The following is a 27,352-nucleotide window of genomic DNA, read 5'->3' on the forward strand; positions in this document are numbered from 1 at the left end:
AGTGACTCCATTCCTCAGCATCTTCAACTACATAATGGAGAGAAAAAAAATAATGACCTTAGTGGGTTGTGTGGGTTAATGAGGCTGTCAGCTAATTAACTATTAGCTAATTAACTAAAAACACTTATTGAAGCCCTACTATGTGCAGCCACTGTCCTGGGGGCTGGGGATACAGGAATGATGTCCTGCTTTCCTGGAGCCCGTGTGCTGGTGGAAAGGCAGACACAGGGCGGGGGGATGTCTCTGGGGGAAGAGGGGAGTGTGGAGGATCTCAGATGAGGGGCTGATTTCAGATTGCTTCTCCGCTGGGTCTTCATTATCTCTTGTCATTCCTTCATCCTGAACGCCTTCTGTGTTTTTTAAATAAATTCTTTACATTGATTTGAGTAGTACCTTCAGTGCTGGAGCCTTCACTGCATCAGGCATTGGGCTGCACTTTTCATAAACCTTGCCCTGTTTCGTCCCCACGATAGTCCTGTGAAGTAGACAGAGCTGCCAGCCATGAATTACAGATGAGGAAGCTGGGTCAGCCCGGGTTACACAGCTGGTTAAGTGGGGGAGAGAGTCAGGTTCCAAACTGGGCCCTGGGGCGTGTGTACCATTCATTCATTTCAGCAGCAGCAGGAAGCCCTGCTGTTAGCCCGGCGTGATGCTGGGCTTGGAGGATGGAGGGAGAAAGGGATGCAGGCATAGACTGCCATCGAAGAGCTCATGCTCTAATTCTAAGCAGAGGGCCCTGTCAAAGCTGTCATTTGTTTTCCAGGAAAATACCAAGCCCGGATTCTTTCTGAGAGCCTTCTCACCCCAGCCGAGTACCAGAAAGAAGTCAATTACGAGCTGGTTACCGGGAAAGTGGACTCGCTAGGGGCCTTTTTTAGCACCCTCTGTCCAGGTATGCTTGTAGTCAGACAGGTGCAAGTCACCATACACTGATGAGACAGAAATAAACACAGACGCAAGGGGAGGCCATCTCAGAGCCCATCCCTGTGAGCTGCCTAGGTTGGCCTGGATTTACAGGTGCGGTGGCCCTTCCATGGTGTGGGGTCTCTGGCTAGCTGATTCCTGCTCTGGCTGTGTGGTGTCTGTCTGTGTGGTGCCTTTGGGGGCACATACAGGCCTTGTGCATGGTCCTCTCTACCTCCAGGGCTCTGTCCATCACCCTCCTGCCTCCCCATCTCAGTTGCTTAAAGCCTCTTGTTGGAGAAGTGTATTCTCTGTGCTTCATTCCGTGTGTTCCAAGCTTTGAGTGCCCATCTCCCTTCTTTTCCTGGCTACTCGCCCTTCAAGAGTCACCCCATTTCCTCCCAGAAACCTTTGCTGGCCCCTTCTTCTCCAGGATGGGCTCAGACCCCTACCTCCTGACGTCTGGCCTCCTGCCCTAAAACCCACTGGGTCATAATGTCATTTTCCTAAGGACATCTGCCTTCTTTGGCCGTGGGCTCTTTCACAGGATGGGCCACCCTATCTCTGGTGCCCCAGGCCCAGGACAGTGCCTAACACATAGAGGTTGTTCCCTTGATGTTGAGTTTCCCTGAGATGGAAAACCCATTTCTGATGTTCTCTCTGTTTGGGGGCAGAAGGCGACATTGACATTTTGCTGGACAAATTCCATCAGGAAAATCAAGGCCTTGTTTCTTCCTCACTTGCTGCCTCCTCTGTCAGCAAGTCAGCATCCCTGGATGTCGGCGGGGCACCTGCATGTACAAGTGAGTGGTGCCGGGGAATGGTGGCCAAGCTCCAGGCTGGTGGGGCAGCGTCCCGGGGCCCCCAGGGTCTGCAAGGAAGCACAGTTTCGAGGCACATCCAGTGGGCAGGGTGTTTCCCTAGCATCAAAGTAGACCTAATACCTAACTTTCATTTTAGTCTTTAATGAGAACAGTCATATTTTACCCTGAAATGTACATCTGTACACTTTCCTTTCTCTGAGTTGATTTCTAGTTTATCAATGCACTGTTGGAATGTTTTATTCATGCTATGTTCCTGAGGGGCTCTGCTGGTCTCCTCCTCTTCCTGAGAACCTGCAGCCTCTTCGGAAGCCCAGTCTCAGCATCAGCTTCCCTGGGATCCCGTCTTTGTCCCCTCCAGGTGGAGTAGGTCTCAGCCCCTGAGATCCCTGAGTGCTGTTCATCTTTTAATTTTTAAATCAGGAATAAGGTGTGACATGACCAGCATGGTGCGTAGCCCAGAGCAGGCACTCAAGAATGCTGGTCTTTTCCGGTTCCCTCATCCCTGTGTGAGCCGGATGGGGCTCTTGCTTGAGTCCCCCGCAGAGTCCAGGGCTACAGCGGTCTGCTCGTGGTGCTCCTCACCCTGACGGGGGCTCTGGTTCCAGGTTACCATCTGGAGCCCCACCGCATCCGGCCCTTCCAGCTGGCTGTGGCCCAGAAGCTCCTCTCCCATGTGTGTTCAATCGCGGATTCCAGCACCCAAAATCTGGACTTGGGATCCTTTGAGAAGGTGGACTTTCTGATTTGTATTCCACCCTCAGAAGTGACTTACCAGCAGACCCTCTTCCACGTGTGGCATTCAGGTATGGGCCCTTTTGGGGTTTCCCTGGTGGCTCAGCGGTAAAGAAGCCGCCTGCAATGTAGGGGCCACAGGAGACATGGGTTCGATCCCTGGGTTGGGAAGATCCCCTGGAGGAGGGCATGGCAACCCACTCCAGTATTCTTGCCTGGAGAATCCCATGGACAGAGGAGCCTGGCAGGCTACAGTCTATGAGGTCATAAAGAGTCGGACATGACTGAAGCAACTTAACATGGCATGTCACGGGCCTTTCAGGGAGTGTCTGATGTCTGTCTGGTTGCAGAAGCTCTGATGTACCTACATTCAGATTTGGATTCTAACATCATCTTTGTTCCTGAAGCAGAAGGGGTAGTATTAACACCCCCAGTTCATAGCTCATGAAGCTGATGCCCAGCTTGTTCATGATTTTATAAACTGTTAAAAGCAAGGCGTCACTAGACTATTCCCTCTGTTCCACTCAAGTCAGTGAACTATATTCTGGTATCTGGCTTCCTGACTCATTCATAACTCCTCCATCCCTGTAGCCTCTGGGCCCAGCTTGGAGCCTGCCACATGGGAGATCCTGCTCAAGGGTCTGTTGATGACTCAAAAACCTCACAGCCATGTTTGGAGCTACTGATGTATTTTCACTGTGTTGCAGGGGTTTTGCTGGAGCTGGGCTTGGAGAAGGAGCACGTGACCAGGCAGAGGGTGGAGCAATATGTTCTGAAGCTTGATGCCGAAGCACAGACAAAGTTCAAGTCCTTCCTGCAAAACTCCTTTCAGAATCCGCACACACTCTTCGTCCTCATCCATGACCACGCCCACTGGGATCTTGTAAGGTTAGACTGGCTGTGGCCCAGGGCAGGGCTGGCATTTCCCTTATCTGAATGAAGATGTGTGGATTATATGGGTTTCCCTGGTGGCACAGTGGTAAAGTATCTGCCTGGCGATGCAGGAGATGTGGGTTTGATCCCTGGGTCAGGAAGATCCCTTGGAGAAGGAAATGGCAATCCACTCCAGTAGTTTTGCCTGGGAAATCCCATGGACAGAGAAGCCTGGCGGGCTACAGTCCATGGGGTTGCAAAGAGTCAGACATGACTGAGTGACTAAGTGTGCGTGCACACAACGTATGGGTAATATTTGCGACAGTGGGCGTCAGTGTTAAAAAGACGAATGATGTTGGGGGCTTGGCATTTGTTGGCAGGTGCTGTGGGGCTGTTTCAGACCATAGGGCCAGAAGTTAGCTGAGGGGTCATCTCAGGTGGCCTCTGGTGGTGGTTTAGTCGCTAAATTGTGTCTGACGTTTGCGACCCCATTGACTGTAGCCTGCAAGGCTCCTCTGTCTGTGGGGTTCTCTAGGCAAGAATACTGGAGTGGGTTGCCATTTCCTTCTCCAGGGGATCTTCCCGACCCAGGGATTGAACCTGGGTCTCCTGTATTGCAGTATGGATGCAGTATGGATTCTTTACCAACTGAGCTATGAGGGAAGCCCTAAAAGGCCTCTAAAAGGGATCATTATGGAAACTGGAGAAGGTGGGCATCTTGCTCAACATCACAGGCTGGGTTGGGGGGAGAAGGGTGGCAGGGGCAGAACAGTGGGTACAGCACTGGTGCCAGAAAGGGATCCAGATGGGAGGAGCTCTACCCAACCCCTTCCTGACCGAGCCTCACAGCTCTGGACCATGTGGGTCACAGCTGCTGCCCTTCCCAAGCTGATTTCACTTACTCGGCTCAAATGAACGTAAATCTGGATGAACTTCAGATAGTCTCAAGCTTGGAGTCTGGCAGGGTTCCTGGGCGTTTCCGAGAGACTGGGGTTGTGCGTTTAGACACTGCCCCTGACCTGGATGAGGAGGGAGGGAAGATGACGGGTCAGACCCTGGAGGGAAGCTCTGATTTGCAGCGGGTGCAGAAGTGCAGGGCTGGCCAGAGCCTTAAAGTTCACCCAGGTAAAGGGTGTCCAGTCTAGCACTGGGCGAATTCGAACATTCTGAGTTATATAGAAAGCTATATTGTCCATTTTCCTTTGGTGGGTAGGTTTTTCCGAGTGGTGACCTGCCACCCAAGAGGTGAAGCACTGATTTTTTTTCCCATCCCCCTCAATTTACAGAAGACAACAGTCAGGGCCCCATCCCACAGAGGAAGGCTAAGAGGCGACTGTCTCCTCCGCCTCTGTCCAAAGTGCTTCCTATTCCTGGTCCTATGCTGTAACATTTGGTAGAGAATGCACCATTTTAGGTCCTCTTTGGATCAATTCAAGGTCACAGGACTTTAGAGAAAAGAACTTCAGGAGATGGGTGTACAATCAGGTTGGCCCAGGGGAGAAAGGCGACTCGTTGACGGCTGGGTGAGCATCCCTGTGCTAGAGAAGCAGATGGACTGTGTATTGTGCAAGCGCTCCTCTGGAAACACTGCTCCCCCAGCCAGGCTTTTAACAGGTCATGACTGGGGAGTCCCTGACAGGTACCTGAAGTGTACTCAGATTTTTTTTTCTTCTCTTTTTTGGCCACACCCTATAGTTCGCAAGACCTTAGTTCCCCAACCAGGGATCAAACCCACGCCCTTGGCCTTGAAGGCAAGGAGTTGTAACTACTGTACTGCCCGGAAATCCCACTGGTATTTTTCTTTAAAATTTCATTTTCCTAGTCAAGGGCAGAGTTCTAAGCTTCGGTTGTTGGCAGCACTGGGGGGCTCATTATCAACTGATCCAAATGTTTGATCCTGGTCAGGTGACAGGACGACGCTGGTCGTCCACTTACCATTTCTTCTCCCCCTTTTCCTCCCTCAGTAGCGCTGTTCATAACCTCTACTCCCAAAGTGACCCATCTGTGGGGCTGGTGGACAGATTGCTCAACTGCAAGGAGGTGAAGGAGGCCCCCAACATCGTAACACTCCACGTGACCTCCTTCCCGTATGCGCTACAGACACAGCACACCCTCGTCAGCCCCTACAACGAGATCCACTGGCCAGCCTCCTACAGTGACGTGAGTGCCCGGGCGGTTGGGCCCGCTGCACCAGTGACGTTGGGCTGGGAGAGGCTCTGTTCAGTAAAGATTTGACTGATGCTGGGGGTCAGTGGGTTCCAACTCCTTGGTTCGTTGATTCTACCCAGGGTTAGAGTTAACCCTGGTTGGTCTTTGGAAACCTTCCTGCGGTGCACTTCTCGGCTTCTTCCTTAAGAGCTCGTAAGAGAGTGCTCCTGGTTTGCTGTTTCTCTGCTGACTGAAGCTCTTTGAGTGGCTGAAGCTCTCACTCTCCTGGTGTTGGACATTGAGGCTTCCAGGGCTGTGAGGACTTGAGCTCCATATGGGGCGACTCTAAGTTTGTCTAGAAGTGTTCCTATTTTTCCTATCCTTGCCTCCTTCAGCAGTGAGGTTCAAAATCTCCTTTCTCAAACTGAACACACATCCACAAACCCTAGTGAGTTTTATTTCAGCTTATCATCTGCCATTTTCTCACCAAAATAGAAGACAGCAGTCATTCTTGTAATGTGAAAACTCTGGATATTTGGATTCTGCCTAATTATACAAGCAAGCAGTAGACATCAAGTTCTGGACTTTTTCAAAGCGTCTCGGAGTCATCCGAGCAACCTCTAAAGGTGCTGATGCTTCGTTTGCAGCCAACTGACTCAGAATCAGAGGCAGAGACAGCAGCTGGGAACTTCCCTGGTGGTCCAGTGGTTAAGAATCTGCCTTGCAATGCAGGGAACAAGAGTTTGATCCCTGGTTGGGGAACTAAGATCTTACATGCCCTAGAGCAACTAAGCTCACACACTGCAATTACCAAGTCTAAGCGCCACAACTGGGGAGTCTGTGCGCCCCAAAGAAAGATCCTGCATGCTGCAATTCACACCTGACAGCCAAACATGTACATATATATACATAGATGGTGACGGCAGTTGTTTTCATGTAGTGCTTACCATGAGCCTGGCAGGCAACGTTCAAAGTGCTTTATCTCATGAACTTGGATAAGACGCAGATGCTACATTGATTTCTGATTTACAAATAGGGAAGATGAGGCAGAGGGGATGGTTTAAGGCACTTACCTAAAGCCATGCATCTAGAAAGTTCTGGAGCCAGACTGGGATATGACCCAGTCTGGCTGACTCCATGGTCCTCATGCTTAAGCCTTGTGCTACCTGAGAGCATAGTTCATGGTAAAGAATCTACCTGTAATGCAGGAAACCCCAGTTTGATTCCTGCGTTGGGAAGAGCCGCTGGAGAAGGGATAGGCTGGCTACCCACTCCAATATTCTTGGGCTTCCCTTGTGGCTCAGCTGGTGAAGAGTCCGCCTGCAATGCTGGAGACCTGGATTTGATCCCTGGGTTGGGAAGATCCCCTGGAGAAGGGAAAAGCTACCCATTCCAGTATTCTAGCCTGGAGAATTTTGTGGACTGTCGCGAAGAGTCGGATATGACTGAGCGACTTTCACTTTCACTTTTGTAGTTTTAGCATCCTTCCCCAACTTCCCTCTTCTCTGAAGTTTGATAAGCTCTGATGTTAGTTTGTGAGGAATTTTATATCAACGTGAGTAAAATTGGTTAGATAAGTGCATTTCTTTCTGCTGATGTAATAGCACCTGAATGCAAAAATAATTGATTTGCCTATTCCTAAAGCCAGTTAGGAGAAGGCAATGGCAACCCACTCCAGTACTCTTGCCTGGAAAATCCCATGGACGGAGGAGCCTGGTGGGCTGCAGTCCATGGGGTCGTGAAGAGTCAGACACGACTGTGCGACTTCACTTTCACTTTTCACTTTCATGCATTGGAGAAGGAAATGGCAACCCACTCCAGTGTTCTTGCCTGGAGAATCCCAGGGACGGGGGAGCCTGGTGGGCTGCCGTCTATGGGGTCGCACAGAGTCGGATGCGACTGAAGTGATTTAGCAGCAGCAGCAGCAGCAGCAAAGCCAATTAAAATTGTTGGAAAGAAGCAGTTTTAACAAAAAAAGTTGTGTGTCTAAAAAAAAAAAGTAAAACAAGGTTGATTTTCTTCTTGGCCAAGGCACTAGCATCAGTTGAATGGAAATATCTTGAGTGATGGGGAGGCACTGGCCTTTATGCATGGAGTGCTCCGTGCTCTAGGTCTGCAGAGGAAAGACATTTATAAAAGGTCACCCAGGGCACTGCAGAGTCAGCTCAGTTTAGAGCAAGATGCCGTTCAGGTCGCCTGTGCCCCCAGCACGTGACATTCACGGTTCCCACAAATGTGTCATTGGCATGACCGAGATGCATCTCTGTTTTAGGGCGTGGACTTGTATCCTGAGAACAGGAAGTACTTCGGGCTGTCTGAGTTCATCGAGTCCACGCTCTCAGGACACAGCCTCCCGTTGCTGAGATACGACAGCTCCTTTGAGGCCATGGTCACTGCACTGGGAAAAAGGTACACCGCTCTCCTGAAGTTCCTAAAACTGCTCAGTAGTCGAGTGCCAGGTGAGGAATGACTGCGCAGCCAGGGCATGTCTGGGGAGCAGGTCACCTGCCTCCCTTCCTGGGTGACTCAAGTCGCTTCAGTGGACCTTAATTTATTCCTTGTTTTGCATACTGGGCTGGTGATATCATGTGAGTGAGAATGGACAGAAATATGCTGGAATGTGGAACTGTGTGTCTGAGACTCAAGGGAGGGCAAGAAAATGGGCGGAATTAAGATGCCACAAAGTGTAAAGAGTGGTGATCAGTTGGCTTTGTCTTTATTTCCTTTGTTTATCTACTATGTGCCTGTTTTGTTCCAAGAGCCTTACTTTCATTATCTTATTTAGTCCTCCCGACCTCTCCAAGACAGCTGTTATTATTAGTCACATTTGCAAATAAACTGAGACTCAGGGAGACTCTTTCTCAGGCCATACATCTAGAAAGTGACAGAACTGGGTCTGAACCCAGAATCAGAGTTACCTTTTCAACCCTGTCACAGCACACCCCCGAGGTGGGTATCAACGTTGTCACTTTACAGATGAAGAAACGGAGGCTTAGGGAGATTAAGGGCTGACATCCACACAGTGTGTATGTGGAAAAGGCAGGCCCAGATTTACAGACTGTCTAATAAAAACACTTGGGGCTTCTCAGGTGGCTCAGCAGTAAAGAACCCACCTGCCAATGCAGGAGACGCAGGTTCAATCCTCGAGTCAGGAAGATTCCCTGGAGGAGAACATGGCAACCTGCTCCAGTATTCTTGCCTGGACAGAGGAGCCTGGTGGGCTACGGTCCATCGGGTCCCAAAGAGTCAGACACAAATGAAGTGACTTCACATGTGCATACAATATAAAACAAAGTGAATGGCTCTGCTGCTCACTGTGGGTGTTGAACTGAGCTCTGTCGTCTCTCCTTGTGGCAGCTTGTTTTTCTCACTTGTTGATAAAGGGAGTGAGTTAAATCTGTACTTCCTAAACTGTGTTCCAAACTAGGCTGCTGCACACTAATAGCTGTTATGCCAAAAGGGGTTCCATGGTCATATGTGTTTGATAAACCTTACATTTACCAAAAGGTTCTTTTTCCCAGTGAGAGTTGTCAATGCCTTCCATTGCCAGGTGTGCTGTGAATGGGCTAGCGTGTAAGGCATGTCCAGTGTCCTGTGAGATTAGTGTTCCCCAGCACTCCCTTTGGGAAACTATCATTCAGCTCTGATGCAGATGGATTTCATCAGACCAGGTGGATTGTCAGCTGAGCTCCCGTAGCCTTGCCAAGGGAAGATCTCCTCCAAGATGTCACACTGAGGCTGTGTGAACTGACCTTTGTCCTGCCTCTGCTTCTCTGTTCAGTTCCCCAGCTCCTCCTGCAGCAAGCATGCCCTCTGCCCTGGATGGCAGATGTCTGGTTACCGGTTGGCCCTGGAGAGCCTTGCTCTCCCAGAGCGCTTGGGCATCCTTGGAGTCACAGCCCCGGGTCATGGCGTGGTCTCTCTGTTCCTTGCAGGTTCCCCCGCCTGCACAGCGCGGTGATCAGGACCTTTGTTCTCGTGCAGCACTACGCGGCCGCCATGATGGCTGTGAGTGGCCTCTCGCAGATGAAGAACTACACGTCCGTGGAGACGCTGGAGATCACGCAGAACCTCATCAACTCCCCGAAGCAGTGCCCCTGCGGCCACGGGCTCATGGTCCTGCTGCGGGTGCCCTGCTCCCCACTGGCGGCCGTGGCCTATGAGCGGCTGGCCCACGTGCGGGCACGGCTGGCCCTGGAGGAGCACTTTGAGATCATCCTGGGGAACCCCGCCTCGGGCATCACCATTGGGAAGCACTTCCTGAAGCAGCTTAAGGTGGGGACAGGCGGGGACAGACTCCTAGGAGGACGGGTGGGCGGAGATGATGACCAGGGGGAGGGGATAGACACCTGGGAGGGCGGGCAGGACGACCAGGGGGCGGGGAGCAGAGGGGAAGGGGTGGACCGGTGATGAACTTTCTGTCTCTTCCAACGGGGCCTCTGCACACCCGGCCACCCCTCCAGGCTCCTCTCTTAACCACATCCCAACCTGCATCTTTCAGTCCAGCTTTACCACGTTATTTATAAAAACTGCACCCTCCCCAACACCCTGTCTTGCTCTTTCAAAGTTCTGGACCATGGCACGATTTTCTTTCTTTCCAGGGGTTCATTTCTTCTCCTCTTTTGTTTAGCTAATACCTATTGGTCCACAGAATTCAACTCAGAGTCTTTCCTTCTTTCAGGAAGCCTCACTTCCCCCTCCTTGCCCTCCACCCCCAACCTGACACAGGTTCTGTTTTCCCTGCCTGTTATCTGGCTTCTCCCCCAGCAGGGGAGGGCAAGGACACCCCCACATATCTCAGTCCCCAAAACGAGCCCAGTGCCTGGCCCATAGACCTCGCTCTCCGCTAGACCTCCAGGTGACAGATGATATGAAAGCCTTAGGGCAAGAATATTGAGCAATTGGGAAGGAATTGTGAGGGCGCAGCTCCACAATGGGGAGAGCATGGTACAAAATGTTAGACAGTTGAGGATGTACAATATGAAGTGAAGTGTTAGTCACTCAGTTGTGTGCAACTGTTTGCAACCCCATAGACTATAGCCCACCAGGCTCCTCTGTCCATGGAGTTCTCCAGGCAAGAATACTGCAGTGGGTAGCCATTCCCTCACTGCAGGGGATCTTCCTGTCCCAGAGATCAAACCAGATCTCCTGCATTGCAGGCAGATTCTTTATCATCTGAGCCCCCAAGGAAGGCCTGAGGATGTATACTTTCTAGCAAAGATTAAGGCAGTCAGTTGACAGATTATTTCTTGAATGGCTCATGAGTGCCAGGCAGTGCGTGGCTGGGAATCCAGTGGTGAAGCCGACGGGGTGCTTATTTGCAGTATAAATTTGATAAGGCTCAGACGAGGCATTGCAAAGGCTGTAAATCAGCAGGACATCAGAGTTCCCTTAGCGCTGGGCTAGTCAGGAAGGGTGGCATCCCACAGTCGTCTCCCTCTTTAATTATCTGCAGGTGTGGCAGAACATAGAGGATGCAGAGTGGCGGCCTCAGACGTACTTGGAGTTGGAGGGCCTGCCTTGCATCCTGATCTTCAGTGGGATGGATCCACATGGGGAGTCCTTACCAAGGTGAGTGCGTTGGGGGGCTGCGCTCCTGGGGGTCTGTGAGGAGCCAGCCACCCGGGCAACGCTGGGGGCTTTACCAGGTCAGGCTTCCCCTGCCAGACTCTCAGTGGTGCACTTACATCATAGTCATCAGCGGCTTGTATCTTTGTGGTGACAGTTTTCCAGCAAATGGCAGTGAAAGGTGTCTGGGCCTGGGCAGCTTTGCCCAGTTCTCAGACAGGAACCCCTTGGACTCAGGGGGGTGGGTGTGGGGACTGCTGCTGGGCTCCATGGGTGGAGGCCTTGGGGCTGATGAGGAAACCGAGGCTCCTAGAGATTAAGCTGGTATGGTGGGTGCTGGACTCAGTGCTGCCTGGCTTCTTTCCGCTGGGCCACACCACACTTAGAGAAGGGCTGCTTCGCATCGTGTACTCACGGGCCAGCTAAAAGCGGCTCCAAACTGTTCGACCTTGGTTGTTGCTGTGTCATGGATCAAGTCTTTCAGTCCTCAGCTCCATCAGACTAAGACAATGCCTTTATCTTAAATTTGAGTGAGCTTTACTGAACTCCTTTTTGTATCAGGCACTGTGCTGGACTTTTGACCTAGCATTTGCCTCTTGCAAAGTTAGTATTACAACCCTGTTTTATAGGTGAGTGAATGAAAGGCCATTTTCCTGAGGTCACAGGAGCAGTAGTTACAGAGCCTGACTGCAGCCCCACCCACCTCTCTCTAAGCCCTTTGCTGTTCCCCCAAGCCCTACCCAGCCCATCCTACGTGTCCACCCCTCCACATACGTCATGACTCATTGGAGTATCTTCCCGACAGACTCTGGTTTCCAATGTGTCAGTGACTTGATGGCCATCCTCTCCCTTGCACGAGACATGGTCCTGGACACATTTTAAATGTTGTTGGAATAATCAGGTGTCTATTTACTGCATATATCCCTCGTAACAGTACACTTAAGTGGTTATTAATATTCATTCATATCCTTCAAATGAAAAAAATCTGAGCCTCCCGAGAAGTTGCCCACCTTGTCTAAGGTCCTGTTGCCACGAAGAGGAAGGGCTGGAACTCAAGCCTCATTCTCATCTGACCAGAAAGTCAGTGTTCTTTTGATTCCAGGCAGCACAGGGCTAAGTACCCAGTGGACTTTGGTGCTCAGGGCTCACAGTGCGCTGTGTGCGTTTCCATTGGCCTGAGTCCTGGGTGCCTACTGAGGCAGGCAGGGTGCTGGTCCCCGGCACGCAGCGGTGCCTCCTGGTAGAAAGCTCTCGACAGATAGATCCCTTCTTCCGCCTCCTCCCAGGTCCCTGCGGTACTGTGACCTGCGGCTCATAAACTCCTCCTGCCTGGTGCGGACGGCCCTGGAGCAGGAGCTGGGCCTGGCCGCGTACTTCGTGAGCAGTGAGCCTCCCCTGGAGAAGGGCGCCCGGACCGAGGCTTTGGAGAGCGATGCAGAGAAGCTGAGCAGCACAGACAATGAGGACGAGGAGCTGGTGACGGAAGGTGGGGAGGCCAGTCCAGGCTCCTGTCCCCACTCAGGGTGGTCCTTGGCCTGTCTGCTGGTCGGCAGCTCCCAATGAGAACCATCTAGATAACATCTTTAGGGAAAATCCTTCAGTAATTTCATATTTTGCCTCACCTCCCCCTATTTTTGGAGAAGGAAATGGCAACTTGCTCCAGTATTCTTGCCCCATGGACAGAGAAGCCTGGCGGGCTACAATCTATGGAGTTGCAAAAGTCAGACTCGACTTGGCCACTGAACCACCCACCGCCACCCATCATTTTTGGCGGTGTGAGAATATGGAAATCCCATCAAGTTCTTTGAAGCTCTAAGATTCTTAAAAAGTAGGAAGAAAAACGGAGATTTCCTAGGGTTTAAGTTCGTGCCTTGCTTGAATTGCTGGTGGAATTACTGGCTGGTTTAAGATTCACTCGCTTATGTCTTCTATGTGAATTCACAGGAGGTGTCCATTATTGGGATTTATGAAAACAGGCCAATTTCGTCTGCAGACATGAGAGTTTGACACCATGTGTTTTAATAGGACACATAAATCAGGGCAGTGCAAAGCATCTGGCTGTCGTCAACAGGACAGGGAGAAAAAAATTGAAAGCTACTGCCGTGAAAGTACAGGGCATTTGTGGGGTTTGGTGTAGTGGAGAGTGAGACCGAAGGAGAGCCCGCAGACCAGAACGCCTCTTCCCCGCCCATCCTCCGACTCTGGTTGTGTGCGTTTGGACAGGTCATGTCACCTCTTCTAGCCGCAGATGACACATCCGTAAAATGGGGAGGAAAGACCCACCTGGTGCTGTAGAAGCTTTTCACAGGTGTGGGTGGGACCCTGACATGAAATTGCCCATGGAGTGAATCCACACTCTTGGCATCTCCTGACCCACCTTTCCCCTTTGCACCTCTTGGCTTCTGGCCCCCATGCTGCGCCTTGAGCTTTGGCCGCACTCATCTCATGGTTGTGCCCTGCTCTGTCACCTCTGGGCCACACAGTTGCTCTCACAGCCACTTGAGTTCCCTCTGCCCCATGCTTCACCTGGAAACCCAAGCTTGCTGTTCAGAACTGGGGTCAGGGTCACCTCTACCAGAACATCTCCCCTCTCCTGCTTTCTCCTGCTGGGTGGGTGCCTGGCTCCTGGGTCCCAGGTCTGCCCTATCTGCCCTCCTTACTCTAGCCTATAGCCAAGACCCCTGGGCAGGAGCCCCACTAGCCTGCCAGTGCTTCACTGACCTGCCCTGCATCGTACACCTGTCTCCTTAGCGCTCCCTCAGAGGAGGGGGCCTGGGGATGTGGATGGATGGGTGGATGGGCTGATGGAGGGACGGATGGATGGGTGGATGGATGGATGGAGTGATGGATGGATGGGCAGGTGGGTGGATGGGTGGGTGGGTGGATGGAGGAATGGATGGGCAGAAGAATGGATGGGTGGATGGAGGGAGGGATGGAGGAATGGATGGGTGGATGGATAGAGGAGTGGATGGATGGATGGATGAGTAGAGGAATGGATGGATGGATGGATGAAAGGATGGACGGATGGATGGATGGGTGGATGAAGGGATGGATGGGTATAAGGATGGATGGGTGGATGGAGGGCTGGTGGGATGGTTGGATGAGAGATGCTGTATGTGAATGCACTTTATAAACTGAAGTGCTAGGGTAACAGATGGCACCACGATTACTAGGCCTCTTCAGTGTGTGTGTTTTGAAACAGGCTCCACATCAGAGAAGCGGAGCCCCGTGAAGAGAGAACGATCCTGCTCCCACGACTCCGCGTCTTCATCCCTCTCCTCTAAGGCATCCAGTAAGTCTCCAGGGGATAAAGATCCCTCGGTTGGACTGTTTCGGGTTTCTGAGACTTCAGAGACTGAAAAGAGATTCTTTTCAACTAGAACTGGAAAGAGAAGGGGTCTATGATGAACTGGCCTTTCTAGAGAGTAGGGGCATCTTTCTGGGCCAGGGGTGGGGGTGATTCTGGAATTATGAGGGGTTTGGGCTGTGGTGGCTGCTGTCCCGGGAAGAGGCCGGTGCTGGGTGGTGTCAGAGGGCCACCCCTCGGTGCACTGCAGGCAGCTGTTGGTTTGGGGAATCGAGGCAAGGAGCTGGGTGAGTGTTGCTGTCGAGTCTGAGGGCCGAGAAGCAGACACAGAAGGCTTCACCGGGGGAGAAGCAGCAAAATTTATCAAGTGTCCACTGACCCCTGGGCCCGACCGCACTTGGGCGGAGGAGTGGGGAATGTGGGTCCTGGGGGTCGCCTCGGCCTCAGGGGAGCAGTCCGGGGCAGCACGCGTGAGACAGATCACGTGTCCTCCCACCACAAGCGTTTATGGAGAACCTGCTCTCTACCTGGCTCGGGGCACTGAGGGACCCATTAGATACACACCTGCTCACAAGGAATTCATGGTTCCTTTGGACCAGGCTGTGTTGCAATAGGGGCTGCTGTGTATTTTCTGCACACACATTCACACTATGAGATGTTATACATATGAATAGGAAGAAGTTTGTCCCAAGTGCGGCAGATTTAGGGCTAGGGGGTGGTCCCTGCAGGTTTCAGACAGCAGCTGCCCTTTGAGCTTTGAAGGTAGAGGAGGTCCTGGGGTGTGAAGGTGTGTACGGTGCTTGGGTGCAGTGAGTGGTCCTGGGGCGACAGCTTAGGGTCATGGCGTGGCTGCAAAGGTCAGAGCACACTAGGGGGTTCAGCCTGGGGTCTTCTTTGATTTCTTCTCTTCCATCTCCTCACCAGCCTATGGATAACAGTGGGTCAAGCGGTGAGGATCTCCCTTACAGATGTGCACAGAAGGAGTCAAAAGAGGCCTCCCAACAGGAGCATGGACTCTGTGATGGAAGGAAGGTCTGATGTATAGGCTCGAGTCAGTCAGAAAAGCCAAATGCTACAGCTTTTTCTTATCCTTCTGCCCCAAACAACAGAGGGACCCAGGGCACCAGGGAAACCTGAGGAGTGGATGCTCCAGGCCATTAGAATAGAGAGGTGTGGTGCTTTGTTCTTCCCTGATCCTGGGCTGACAGCTTTCTAGAAGGTTCTGGAACCTGCTGGTCTGTGCAGTGCTGTCAGGCAGAGTAGAATGTCCAGGCTGCTGGCCAGCCTCCCTGTCCTGTGAGGGGACTTTCTCAGAATTCCTCAGAGGACCCTGAGACCTTTGGGAGTCTCTGATGAGATGCTTCTTGCGGCCTTGGGTACAACCCCCACGTTTCAGAGGTGGGGAAAGCCCCACCTTTCAGGAGGTCCAGGGTGAGAGTGGTGCTCGTGGTAAAGAACCTACCTGCCAGTGCAGGAGATGAGACAAGGGTTCAGTCCCTGCGTCAGGAAGATCCCCTGGAGGAGGGCATGGCAACCCACTCCTGTATTCTTGCCTGGAGAATCCCATCGCCAGAGGAGCCTGGTGGGCTATGGTCCATAGGATCACAAAGAGTTGGGTATGACTGAAGCGAATTAGCACGCACAGGGTGATATAAAAGACGGACCAGAGTGCCGCTCCTGGTTGCCAGGAACCCACACTCACCTTGGCCTGCAACGTGGTCCACCGGTAGGGGAGGGCAAAAGAAACACTGTGTTTGGGTAGCTGCTGTGGGTGCTGCATTTTCTCTCTTGAATTCTTCTGGAAGCTAAAGAGTTGAGCCTTTTCAGTCCTGTGAGTTTTGCTGAATCAGAAGCACTGCTCTGCTGTGCAAAGGGGAGATCTGAGCTCTGGGACCCACCTGCAACAGAGCAGGAGGTGGGCTGAGTGCTGACGGCGAGGGTCTGGGACAGATGGGGCTGAGGGTGCAGAGGCTTGAAGGGGCACGTGGGGCCAGGGGAGCGGTGCTGGCTGTCTCCCTGCAGCACCTCTGGGCTTTGTCAGAAAGACAAAAAGTCCATATTTAACCAGAAGGGGAATTGCCTTGACAGAAATTCCCATCACTGCAGGTAAAGGGAGTCAGTGGTGCAGAAGCAGGAGCTGGGGGGCTGGATCCCAGGCCCTGACTGACAGGCGTCTCTCTGCAGGCTCGGCACCGTGCGGCGAGTCCTCGGCCGGACCCTCACAGGGGGAGCGGGCCCGGTCCCCACCGCCCTGCGGCCCCTCGGAGGAGGCCAGGGCCCCCGGAGAGAGACAGAGGCTCCGGGCAGCGGAGGGGCCACCGTCGGTCATCAGCAGGCACAGCCCGGGACTGACCCCACAGCTGGATCCCAGCCTCAAGAGCGGCCAGCGGGGCATCCAGGTGTCGGCCCTGTCGGCGTCCTCCTCGGGCTCGGCCTCCTCACCCGCACTGCCTGCCGCCGGCCCGCTCGTCCTGCAGGCCTCCCAGTGCTCCATGACCAAGGCCTGCCGGCAGCCGCCCGTGGTCTTCCTGCCCAAGCTGGTGTATGACATGGTCACGTCCACGGATGGCAGTGGCCTGCCCAAGGCCGCCTCGCTCCTGCCCTCGCACTCGGTCATGTGGGCCAGCTCCTTCCGGCCCTTCCTCAGCAAGACCATGACGTCCACGGAGCAGTCACTCTACTACCGCCAGTGGACGGTGCCCCGGCCCGGCCACATGGACTACGGCAACCGAGCCGAGGGCCGCGTGGACGGCTTCCACCCGCGCCGGCTCCTGCTCAGCGGGCCCCCCCAGGTGGGTGCTGCCCCGTGTGCCTGGGCTCCACGGGGGTTGGGGGGGGGCTTGTGTGCACACCCAGAGGCTGGTTTGGGGCTGAGAGCATCCCAGAGCATCTCTTATTCACATCGGCCATCCCCCAGGCGGCATCTCTCGTGGCCCTAAGGGGGCGGGTAGAGGGACCCCAGTTTCCTCCTTTGAGTGATGTGGGGCCGGAGAGGTTCTCTGCGGGTCCTTCTTGCTCATTCAGATTATGGTTCTGCCTTTCCCACGTTACTCCATTTGGTCCTCACGGCCAGTCAGGGTGGTTCCCCCTCACTCTGACAATGGAAGCTGACCCCTGTTTCTGTCCTGCAAGATTTTGGTGAAACAGAACAGGGAGGCAGGAGGCCTGTCTCCATCCCCCAGCTCATTGTATTTTTCTGACAATGAAAGACAGTTTCACCTGTCATCATGGCAGGAACCTGGGTGTGAATGTCAGGGGTTACGAGCCTGAGAAGAGGATGCATGAGGTTCATATGGGGTCTCAGGAGAGGGGCTCAGCCACACAGAGCCGGGGTGCAGGGTGGGCCCTGCAGGGAACTGCCTGGGGCTGGATTCAAACTAAAACATCACCTTCCTCCCTGGGCCAGTTCCAGCTCTCTCTTTGCCTCAGGGTCCTCATCTGAGGATGAGGAAGCTAATAGCTCTGTCACAAGAACAGGAGCTTTAGACAAGAGAATAATGGTAGGGCACCTGGAACATGTCAGTCTGACCCCTAGAAAGCACTGTAATTGTCCCCGTCATCATCACTGTCCCCGTTCAAGACACGTTTCCTTTTCACTCATATGTTCGTTTCTTTGTCTGGTACCTACCCCAAGAAACACAGACCCACAAAAATATGTAGAAAAGTGCTCAATTTTGTGTTATGTAATTTTCAGTAGTTAAAAAACAAACTGGAAACACCATGAGTTCTGTTGGTCAAACTTGATTGAATGTACTTGGGCACAGGGATATCATGCAGTTCAGCCACAGAAAATTTGAGCTAGATCTTTATAAACTGATACTGAAAGTTCTCTAAGATATCTCCATTTTAAAGATCAAGTTGCAGAATAATATATACATAGGGTCATATTGGAGAAGGCAATGGCACCCCACTCCAGTACTCTTGCCTGGAAAATCCCATGGACGGAGGAGCCTGGTAGGCTGCAGTCCATGTGGTCGCTAAGAGTCAGACACAACTGTGCGACTTCACTTTCATTTTTTACTTTCATGCATTGGAGAAGGAAATGGCAACCCACTCCAGTGTTCTTGCCTGGAGAATCCAGGGACGGGGGAGCCTGGTGGGCTGCCGTCTATGGGGTCACACAGAGTCGGACACGACCGAAGTGACTTAGCAGCAGCAGGGTCGTATCAATTACACAGAAAATGTATGTGTCTGCATGTGTGAAAATATCTTCAAAAATCGCTGACAGGAGAGCTGTCAGGGAAGGGGGCTGGAATCTGTGACTATTCTACTTTATTATTGGGCTTCCTTGGTGACTCAGATGGTAAAGAGTCTGCCTGCCATGTGGGAGACCTGAGTTCGATCCCTAGATTGGGAAGATGCCCTGGAGAAGAAAATGTCAGCCCACTCCAGTATTCTTGCCTAGAAAATCTCATGGACGAAGGAGCCTGGCAGGCTACAGTCCATAAGGTTGCAAAGAGTCAGACATGACTGAGCAACATCACTACTTTTTTACTGATCTGTATTTCTTGCACTTTTAGATAAGCATATAGTACTTTGTGTAATTTTTTAAAAAGGGGAAATAAAATGTTTTTTATAAAGGAATTCTGTTTTTTCCATACCCTCATCTTACTGAATGTTATCAATCTTTAAAATTTTTGCATTTTTGATAGGGGAAAATTATTTTGTATATCATAGTTTTATTAGTAAGGGTGAATATATTTTAATATCTTTATTGGTCACTGGTATTTATTTTACAAGACTTTCCGGTTTTGTCTCTCTTACTTATTTTTCCTTTAGTCCATTTGACTTTTTTTCTTTTGCTTTGTTCTTTTAGAGTATAAATTTTAATCCTTTGTGAATTCTATGCATTGCAAATATTTTCACTAAAGGTCCGCCTGGTTGTATTTCATATTTTTGTTTTGGAAGTTAGTTATTTCCATTCATCAGCATCTGTTGAATCCTTCCTATGAACCAGGCATTAAGCTGAATACTTGGAGAGCACATTCGTAGGATGCCAAGGTGGGCAGGAGAGAAGGCTAACCCCCAGGTCCCCTTGAAGCCAGTTGTGACGTCAGTACAGTAAGACCAATAGTATACTGGCCTAGCGCTGGCTTGATGGGGGTGGGGACCCATCAATACAAGAACAGAAGGAAGTCCTGGACTTAGGAGGAGAGAGGTGTGATGCCAACCTTTCCCATCTCCCACAATGAATTTTGTTATCCCGCTACAGATACATCCATTAATTAATATAAGATCACAATTTGCAATTGAGCAAGACTTTTAAGGCATTATTAAAATGTCAGTTCAATTTTTTTTTCTGATGCAACATTTTATTCAGCTTGTGATGGAGGTCTAACAGCTTAAACAGTGTGGCCAATTAAAATCTGGAAAGACGTTTGCAATGATTGATAAGCAGGTGGGTCTCCTGCCCGTGGGAGTTCATCTGTCTGCCTGTGGCATGTTTCTTCAGGCCACATTTTCCCTCAAAGGTCTTTGCATCCCCCTAGCCCTCATTTTAATTGGGTGAAATGGTTAAGATTGGTGGATGAGTGGAGGCAAGTCAGGTGCTCAGCCAGCGCCTGCCCTAGGTATGGACGTACTGATGGTTGGCTCCCACTTCGCTGTCCCTGCAGATCGGGAAGACGGGTGCCTACCTGCAGTTCCTCAGCATTTTGTCCAGAATGCTCATTCGGCTGACGGAAGTGGATGTTTACGATGAGGAAGAGATCAACATCAGTGAGTTCCCTGTTGATGACCCTGGGAACTGGAATAATCTCCATCAGTTTCTCAAGGGACCTTGCTGTGTCTTTCACTTTTAAGATGGAATTCTCAGGTTAACGATCTGACCCCTCCCAAGGGCTTTGGACGGTTTTCATCTTCCCCTTGTAGTCATTTTGCACAATCCTAGAGTAGAGCCTGGGAGGCCTTGGGGAAGATAAAATTACGATACTAAAAATAACCGTTCTTTACTGAGTGCCTGCCAAATGTCAACCACTGTGCCAGATACTTTACAGAAATTACCACATTCACTTCCTCTACCACACCGAGAGACAGATATTGTTAATCCATTTTTCTGCTAAGAAACATGTTCAGGAGCCAGCTCAGGGGTAGTAGAACTGGAACCATATTAGATTTGGTTGCTGCCTCTAGGGAGTTTCCCAGGTGGCTCAGTTAGTCAAGAATCCACTTGCCAGTGCTGGAGACACGGGTTCAATCTCTGGGTTGGAAAGATCCCCTGGAGTAGGAAGTGGCAACCTACTCTGTTAGTCTTGCCTGGAGAATCCTATGGACAGAGGAGCCTGGTGGGCTACAATCCATGGGGTCTCAGAGCTGGACACAACTGAAGTGACTGGGCATGCGTGCATGCTGCCTCTAGAAAGTGGAAGTGTCCATCAGACGAGAATTCCCTTTCAGACTGCAGAGCACATAGGTCAGCATCTTGGGGCAAAATGAAAAATACATGATATGTGGGGAATAGGCTTTTCTCCTCATTCCCAGAGTAGAGTTTATCCTGATTAAGAGAAGACTGTCTTTGAACATGTTTCATGCTCATGTAGAGCACCTCCTCCATTTCCTCTTCTTGCGCCACTCCGGTGGCTCTGAAACAGCCTACTGAATGAATCTGTTGGGAATGAAGATTCGTGTAAGGAGTACGTATTATAGAGAAGGGGCCCCAGGGGGCTGCATTGGCATCTAAGAGTGCTTCTATTGTGTATGTTTAAGGTGCACAACTGGATGATTTGATATACACTGTGGAATAATCACCGCAGTCACCTCGCATAGTGACCATGTTCATTGCAGCATCATTCACAATAACCAAAATGTAACAACAACTGTATGGTGTCAGCAGTTGAGTGGATAAAGAAGGGGTATATACGTGCAATGTAATCAGCCTTGACAAAGAAGGAAGTCCTACCCTTTGCACACAGAGAACTTCTTTACATACTCTTAACTATGTTTGCATTTTGACTGGGAGAAAATTTAGAACCCAGGAAGCCCGTCTAGCCCTTGATCTTTCCTTGGAAGGAAAAAGGAACCGTATCTACACTCATCTGCACTCTGAGTTTTCCACCGTTTCCCCCACAGTTTGGAACCGTATTGCAGATGAAAGTCAGTGGGTCTGCTGAGTTTCTGTCTCACATTTTGTTGGATATACTCGTGATAAAGAGGATTTGCCGGAACTGTGTTAAAGTTCACAGCCTTATTTTCTCAATTACCCTCCTATTGCTTTGGGTTTCTCTTTGGCAAAATATGCATAATTTCCCTTTTAGGGGATGTTGTAAAGATTAAATGATATGAAGCACTGAGCATCTATTACATACATGATAAGCATTCCTCTCCCTCTTCTTTTTTTACTCTTATGGACATTTAGGATACATATATATGAGCTTCCCTGGTGGCTCAGATGGTAAAGCGTCTGCCTGCAATGCAGGCAGACCCGGGTTCGATTGCTGAGTTGGGAAGATCTCCTGGAGAAAGAAATGGCAACCCACTCCAGTATTCTTGCCTGGAGAACTCCATGGACGGAGGAGCATGGTAGGCTACAGTCCATAGAGTCGCAAAGAGTTGGACACAACTGAGTGACTTCACATATATATATATATATATATGGACACATCTAGCTATATGGACATAGTGTTACATATCAGTTCAGTTTAGTCGCTTGGTTGTGTCTGACTCTTTGTGACCCCATGAACCGCAGCAGGCCAGGCTTCCCTGTCCATCACCAACTCCTGGAGTTTACCCAAGTTGATGTCCATTGAGTCAGTGATGCCATCCAACCATCCCATCCTCTGTCATCCCCTTCTCCTCCTGCCCCCAATCCTTCCCAGCATCAGAGTCTTTTCAAATGAGTCAGCTCTTCACATCAGGGGGCCAAAGTATTGGAGTTTCAACTTCAACATCAGTCCTTCCAATGAACACCCAGGACTGATCTCCTTTAGGACGGACTGGTTGAATCTCCTTGCAGTCCAATGGACTCTCAAGAGTCTTCTCCAACATCACAGTTCAAAAGCATCAGTTCCTCAGTGGTCAGCTTTCTTTATAGTCCAACTCTCACATCCATAGATGACTACGGGAAAAACCATAGCCTTTGTTGACAAAGTAATGTCTGTGCTTTTTAATTTGCTGTCTAGGTTGGTCATAACTTTCCTTCCAAGGAGTAAGTGTCTTTTAATTTCATGGCTGCAATCACCATCTGCAGTGATTTTTGAGCCCCCCAAAATAAAGTCAGCCACTGTTTCCACTGTTTCCCCATCTATTTGCCATGAAGTGACAGGACTGAATGCCATGATCTTAGTTTTCTGAATGTTGAGCTTTAAGCCAACTTTTTCACTCTCATGTTTCACTTTCATCAAAAGGCTCTTTAGATGTTCTTCACTTTCTGCCATAAGGGTGGTGTCATCTGCATATCTGAGGTGATTGATATTTCTCCCGGCAATCTTGATTCCAGATTGTGCTTCTTCCAGCCCAGCGTTTCTCATGATGTGCTCTGCATATAAGTTAAATAAGCAGGGTGACAATATACAGCCTTGACGTACTCCTTTTCCTATTGGGAACCAGTCTGTTATTCTATGCCCAGATCTAACTGTTGCTTCCTGACCTGCACACAGGTTTCTCAAGAGGCAGTTCAGGTGGTACTCCCATCCCTTTCAGAATTTCCCACAGTTTATTGTGATCCACACAGTCAAAGGCTTTGGCATAGTCAATAAAGCAGAAATAGACATTTTTCTGGAACTCTCTTGCTTTTTCCATGATCCAGTGGATGTTGGCAATTTGATCTCTGGTTCCTCTGCCTTTTCTAAAACCAACTTGAACACCTGGAAGTTCATGGTTCACGTATTGGTGAAGCCTGGCTTGGAGAATTTTGAGCATTACTTTACTAGCATGTGAGATAAGTGCAATTGTGTGGTAGTTTGAGCATTCTTTGGCATTGCCTTTCTTTGGGATTGGAATGAAAACTGACCTTTTCCAGTCCTGTGGCCACTGCTGAGTTTTCCAAATTTGCTGGCATATTGAGTGCAGCACTTTCAGTATCATTTGTATAAAATAATCATATACATAAAATCAATGTATTCCATAATTTGGGGTTGGACCAACTAGAATTTTTTACCTTTTTGCCAACAAGCATTTAATGAGCACTGTAGACTACACTGATTATACTGTACAATGATACATGGCAAACGTGAAGATATGGGTTGAGCCAGGAGTCCATGTTGGCATTCAGAAAGGGAAAGCTGGTGGATCTGAGCATTTATAAGCATTTTCCTAGAGGTGCGGTGATAGGCGTTGGGCCTTACTGGCTGGGTAGCATTTAGATATAAGAGCAAGAGAGAGAACTGCGTCAGTTTCTGCTGGTGCTGGCAACCAGTGTGGTATATTTGAGGGACAGGGCCACGGTTACGTGTATTGGGAGGAGTGGAAGTTAGTGGAAGTCAGAAGAGCAAGCCTATCCCTAGGAAAGCCAGCATGAGGCTCTTCCTCTGGATAGAGATAGATCTGAATGCATACTCTTGCTGAATTAGAAGAATCCTGAAAATGGAACATGTACCTGGCCGTTTGAGATCCCGTGGTAACTTGTAGACTCAGCATCAGTTCCCCTCCAGCCATCACCCTTGTGCACGTTTGAAATAAATCCTTCTCACATCCCATTTGGTCACATATCTGTGTTTCTCCCGATCCTGTAGACCTCAGAGAAGATTCGGACTGGCATTACCTCCAGCTCAGTGACCCCTGGCCGGACCTGGAGCTGTTCAAGAAGTTGCCTTTTGACTATATTATTCACGACCCGAAGTATGAGGACGCCAGTCTGATCTGCTCACACCATCAGAGCATAAAGAGCGAAGGTCAGATTTGTTAAACTCTTGCTTCCACCTTCTTCCAGAGTAGGTGGGAATAGCCTCTTAAAGGGATGAGCTAAATCTTGCTAGTGATGAGCACATCTGATGGTGATGAGGGAACCGGCGGTGCCTGTTAGAGCAGTGAGGTCACCACCTCTCTGGACAGGAAACACTCTTCGACTCCACGAGGGAAGACTCACTGCTCCATTAGTGCGGAAAGATGTGAGGATGCTGTTGATGGCTTTTCATGATTGGAATACTCTGAAGATTCTTGTTAATTGAAGAAAAAGATGTATGTTTTTCTATGAATCTGGATTGTTACAACAACATGCATCTATTTCCCATTCTGCCCTCGGTCTCTCGTTTTCTCACTCCTTCTTCGGGGACCACTAATTTTCACAGTATTATGACCCTTCCGGGTTTCAGGGTCACTGGTGACAAACGTCGGATGTGAGTGGCCAGTGAGATTATAAGCACTGACCAGGCAAGTTCAGTGAATGCAGTGTGAGAGGAAGATACCAGTCTCCTTGTCGATTCCATCATTTTATCTTCATTGAGCACAGAGCAGATGCCGTTCACTGGAGCCTCCTTCATGCTTCACGTAGGCTTTCTCGAATGGAGGTTGAGTGTTAAAATCTTAATTTTCCTGCATCGTCTGAAACCCTAGAGGTGATCGTGTGCTTTGCAGCATTTGCATGCTAAGTCAGTGATTGGTTTACACTGTCACGGATCAAATCCTTGAATAGGTTTATAAAACATCCGTAGCAGGATGAATGAGACGCCATGTGACTGTAGTGTCTAGTTTATCCCACTGAGACTGTCCTTTCAGGCCAGTGGAGTCAGCTTGGGGTGGACAGGTGAGAGGCGATCCCAAGAAGCCCTGTTACAGTGTTTTGTTGCCAACAAGCGGGAGGGGAGAGTATGGGTTGGGCCTCCTGCGCTCTTTAACGCTGGGATTTCGTGCAGACAGAGGGACGCACCGGAAGCCGGAGGACCTGTTCGTGCGACGCCAGACGGCGAGGATGAGGCTGTCCAAGTTCGCGGCGCACAACACGTACCATCACTGCGAGCAGTGCCACCAGTACATGGGCTTCCACCCCCGCTGCCAGGTAGGACGGAGCCCCAGGCAGCCCCTCAGGTGGACTCCAGCGGGCACGTCCACGGCTCTCGGCTACGTGCTTCACCTCGGCTAGCACCTCGGTTTCCTTCTTCTCGCTATATTTGCATCCCGGAGTCAGGAGGTGGAAAGTTCTGGAAGAAGCCCTTTCGTCCTGAATTCTCCATTCCCTTCGAGCATCTCTGAAATTATTATTAACGCTACCAAACAGTGATTCCCCTGAGGTGACACATGTATTAGCGGCAGATTAACCAGCTATAAGTGTTGTACTTTTCTTTACATCTTAGCAATTTCTAGTAGTTCAGCGCAGCAAACACTTCCTGAGTGCTTGTTATGTCCTGGACACAGACTCAGAGGTGAAGAAAACCCCAGACTTGAGGCTCACAGTCTAGGGATGGACAGGTGCTCATAAACAAAACTTCGGAGCAGGCTAAAGCTGGCAGGAAAGCGATATGATTGATGTGTAGACATTATGAGGTTTAAGAGAGAAATTTGCATTTACTGACCATCTACTACATACCGGGCTATGTACTAGGCACTTTTTATATACCAGTACTTCCCACTTTTTAATGTGATAGAAAATGATATTTGCCCTGGACCCTGGGTAGATGGATAAGACTGCTCCCAGGGCTCTGGCTGAAGCAGTTTATATTCAAGCGACACCTGTGATCCATTCATTCAAGGGGCACTTGGTTAGGAAACCGTGCTATTGAGTTTCTTCTTTAATTCTCATTAAAACCCCACAAGGCTATAGCATTATCCCCATTTAATAAATGAAGATACGATACTGGGCAGGGAGCAGGGGAGAAGGTTCTGAAGGATCAGTAAGAGTTTGCCAAGGAGCCAAGGTGGACAGAAGCCTGGGGGAAGGAGCGAATGGCAAGTGCAACAGCAGGGAGACGAGGGGTGTCTAGGGGAATCAGAAGTGACTTTAGTGGGTGTTGATGGAGCTTAGAGTGAAGCCTGGTCCCAGGACAGGAGGCTGGGTGGGTGGGCACAGACAGACCACAGAGTCATCCGTGCTGTGGAGAGGAATGGGGCCTTTGCAGTGAGAACTCTTAGCTGAGGCCTGATGGGGGCAACGCTACCTGGGGAGGGGGTACTTCCTTCTTCTTCTTTTTTTTTAATTTTTCTATTTTTTAAATTGATTCTTTCAGTTGACGAACACTTGTTAAGAAAATGAACAATTTTTCCAGTTTTTTAGATATAATTGACAGATAACATTGTGTAAGTTTAATGTAGACAACATAATGATTTGATAAATGTATATATTGCTAAATGACTGGCACAATAAGTTGAGTCAATTAACATCCATCCGTTTTGAATAGTCCCTTACTAGTCCGTGGAGGGGCTTCCCTGATAGTTCAACTGGTAAAGAATCTGCCTGGAATTCAAGAGACCCCAGTTCGATTCCTGGGTCAGGAAGATCCCCTGGAGAAAGGAAAGGCTACCCACTCCAGTATTCTTGGGCTTCCCTAGTGGCTCAGACAGTAAAAGAATCTGCCTGCAGTATGGGAGACCTGGGTTCCACCTTTGGGTTGGGAAGATCCCCTGGAGGAGGGCATGGCAACCCACTCCAGTATTCTTGCCTGGAGAATCCCCATGGACAGAGGAGCCTGGTGAACTGCAGTCCATGGGGTCGCAAAGAGTTGGACACAACTGAGCTATTAAGCACAGCCTTGTGGAGGTTTGTGGGGGCCTGTGGTCTGGTTCTCTAGAAACAGATGGAGGGTAGGATTTTACACTTAGAATTTGTTTTCATTTCAGATGCAGGCAAGGAAAGGGGAGTCAGGGGCAGCTGGAGCTGATGGGAGACAGATAGCTGTGCAGCACCCAGGGATGCAGGACAGCTCTTACCAGCCCATACCTGCCCCAGAAAGGCCTGAAGGTGACAAGGGCTCCAGCTTCCTCTGTCTGTCCCCTTTGCAGAGGGAAACAGCAGATGGCAGCTTTAATTTTCCCAAATCTGCCTGGCCTTGAGCTTAGCTGCTACTGACGTAGCTAGCACTTGTCTCCTCTAAGCAGATTTTTTTCAAATGATGCAATTGTACTCTAGACA

The 27,352-nt window shown here is 50.2% G+C and overlaps 1 protein-coding gene across 1 annotated transcript in view; it reads left to right on the forward strand.

Annotated features, from left to right (window-relative positions):
* Positions 1–27,352, forward strand: part of GREB1 (growth regulating estrogen receptor binding 1) — a 67,322-nt gene that overhangs the window by 27,891 nt on the left and 12,079 nt on the right. The window contains exons 11-24 of the mRNA XM_068978410.1: positions 764–892; positions 1,578–1,706; positions 2,333–2,530; positions 3,167–3,347; positions 5,297–5,492; positions 7,753–7,889; positions 9,416–9,755; positions 10,936–11,051; positions 12,335–12,534; positions 14,251–14,340; positions 16,540–17,147; positions 19,971–20,073; positions 24,024–24,182; positions 25,143–25,285. Of these exons, the coding sequence (XP_068834511.1) occupies positions 764–892; positions 1,578–1,706; positions 2,333–2,530; positions 3,167–3,347; positions 5,297–5,492; positions 7,753–7,889; positions 9,416–9,755; positions 10,936–11,051; positions 12,335–12,534; positions 14,251–14,340; positions 16,540–17,147; positions 19,971–20,073; positions 24,024–24,182; positions 25,143–25,285 (2,729 nt within the window). The remainder of the gene's footprint in view (positions 1–763; positions 893–1,577; positions 1,707–2,332; positions 2,531–3,166; positions 3,348–5,296; positions 5,493–7,752; positions 7,890–9,415; positions 9,756–10,935; positions 11,052–12,334; positions 12,535–14,250; positions 14,341–16,539; positions 17,148–19,970; positions 20,074–24,023; positions 24,183–25,142; positions 25,286–27,352) is intronic.

The sequence above is a fragment of the Capricornis sumatraensis genome, chromosome 1, assembly GCF_032405125.1.
Source record: "Capricornis sumatraensis isolate serow.1 chromosome 1, serow.2, whole genome shotgun sequence".
NCBI lineage: Eukaryota > Metazoa > Chordata > Mammalia > Artiodactyla > Bovidae > Capricornis > Capricornis sumatraensis.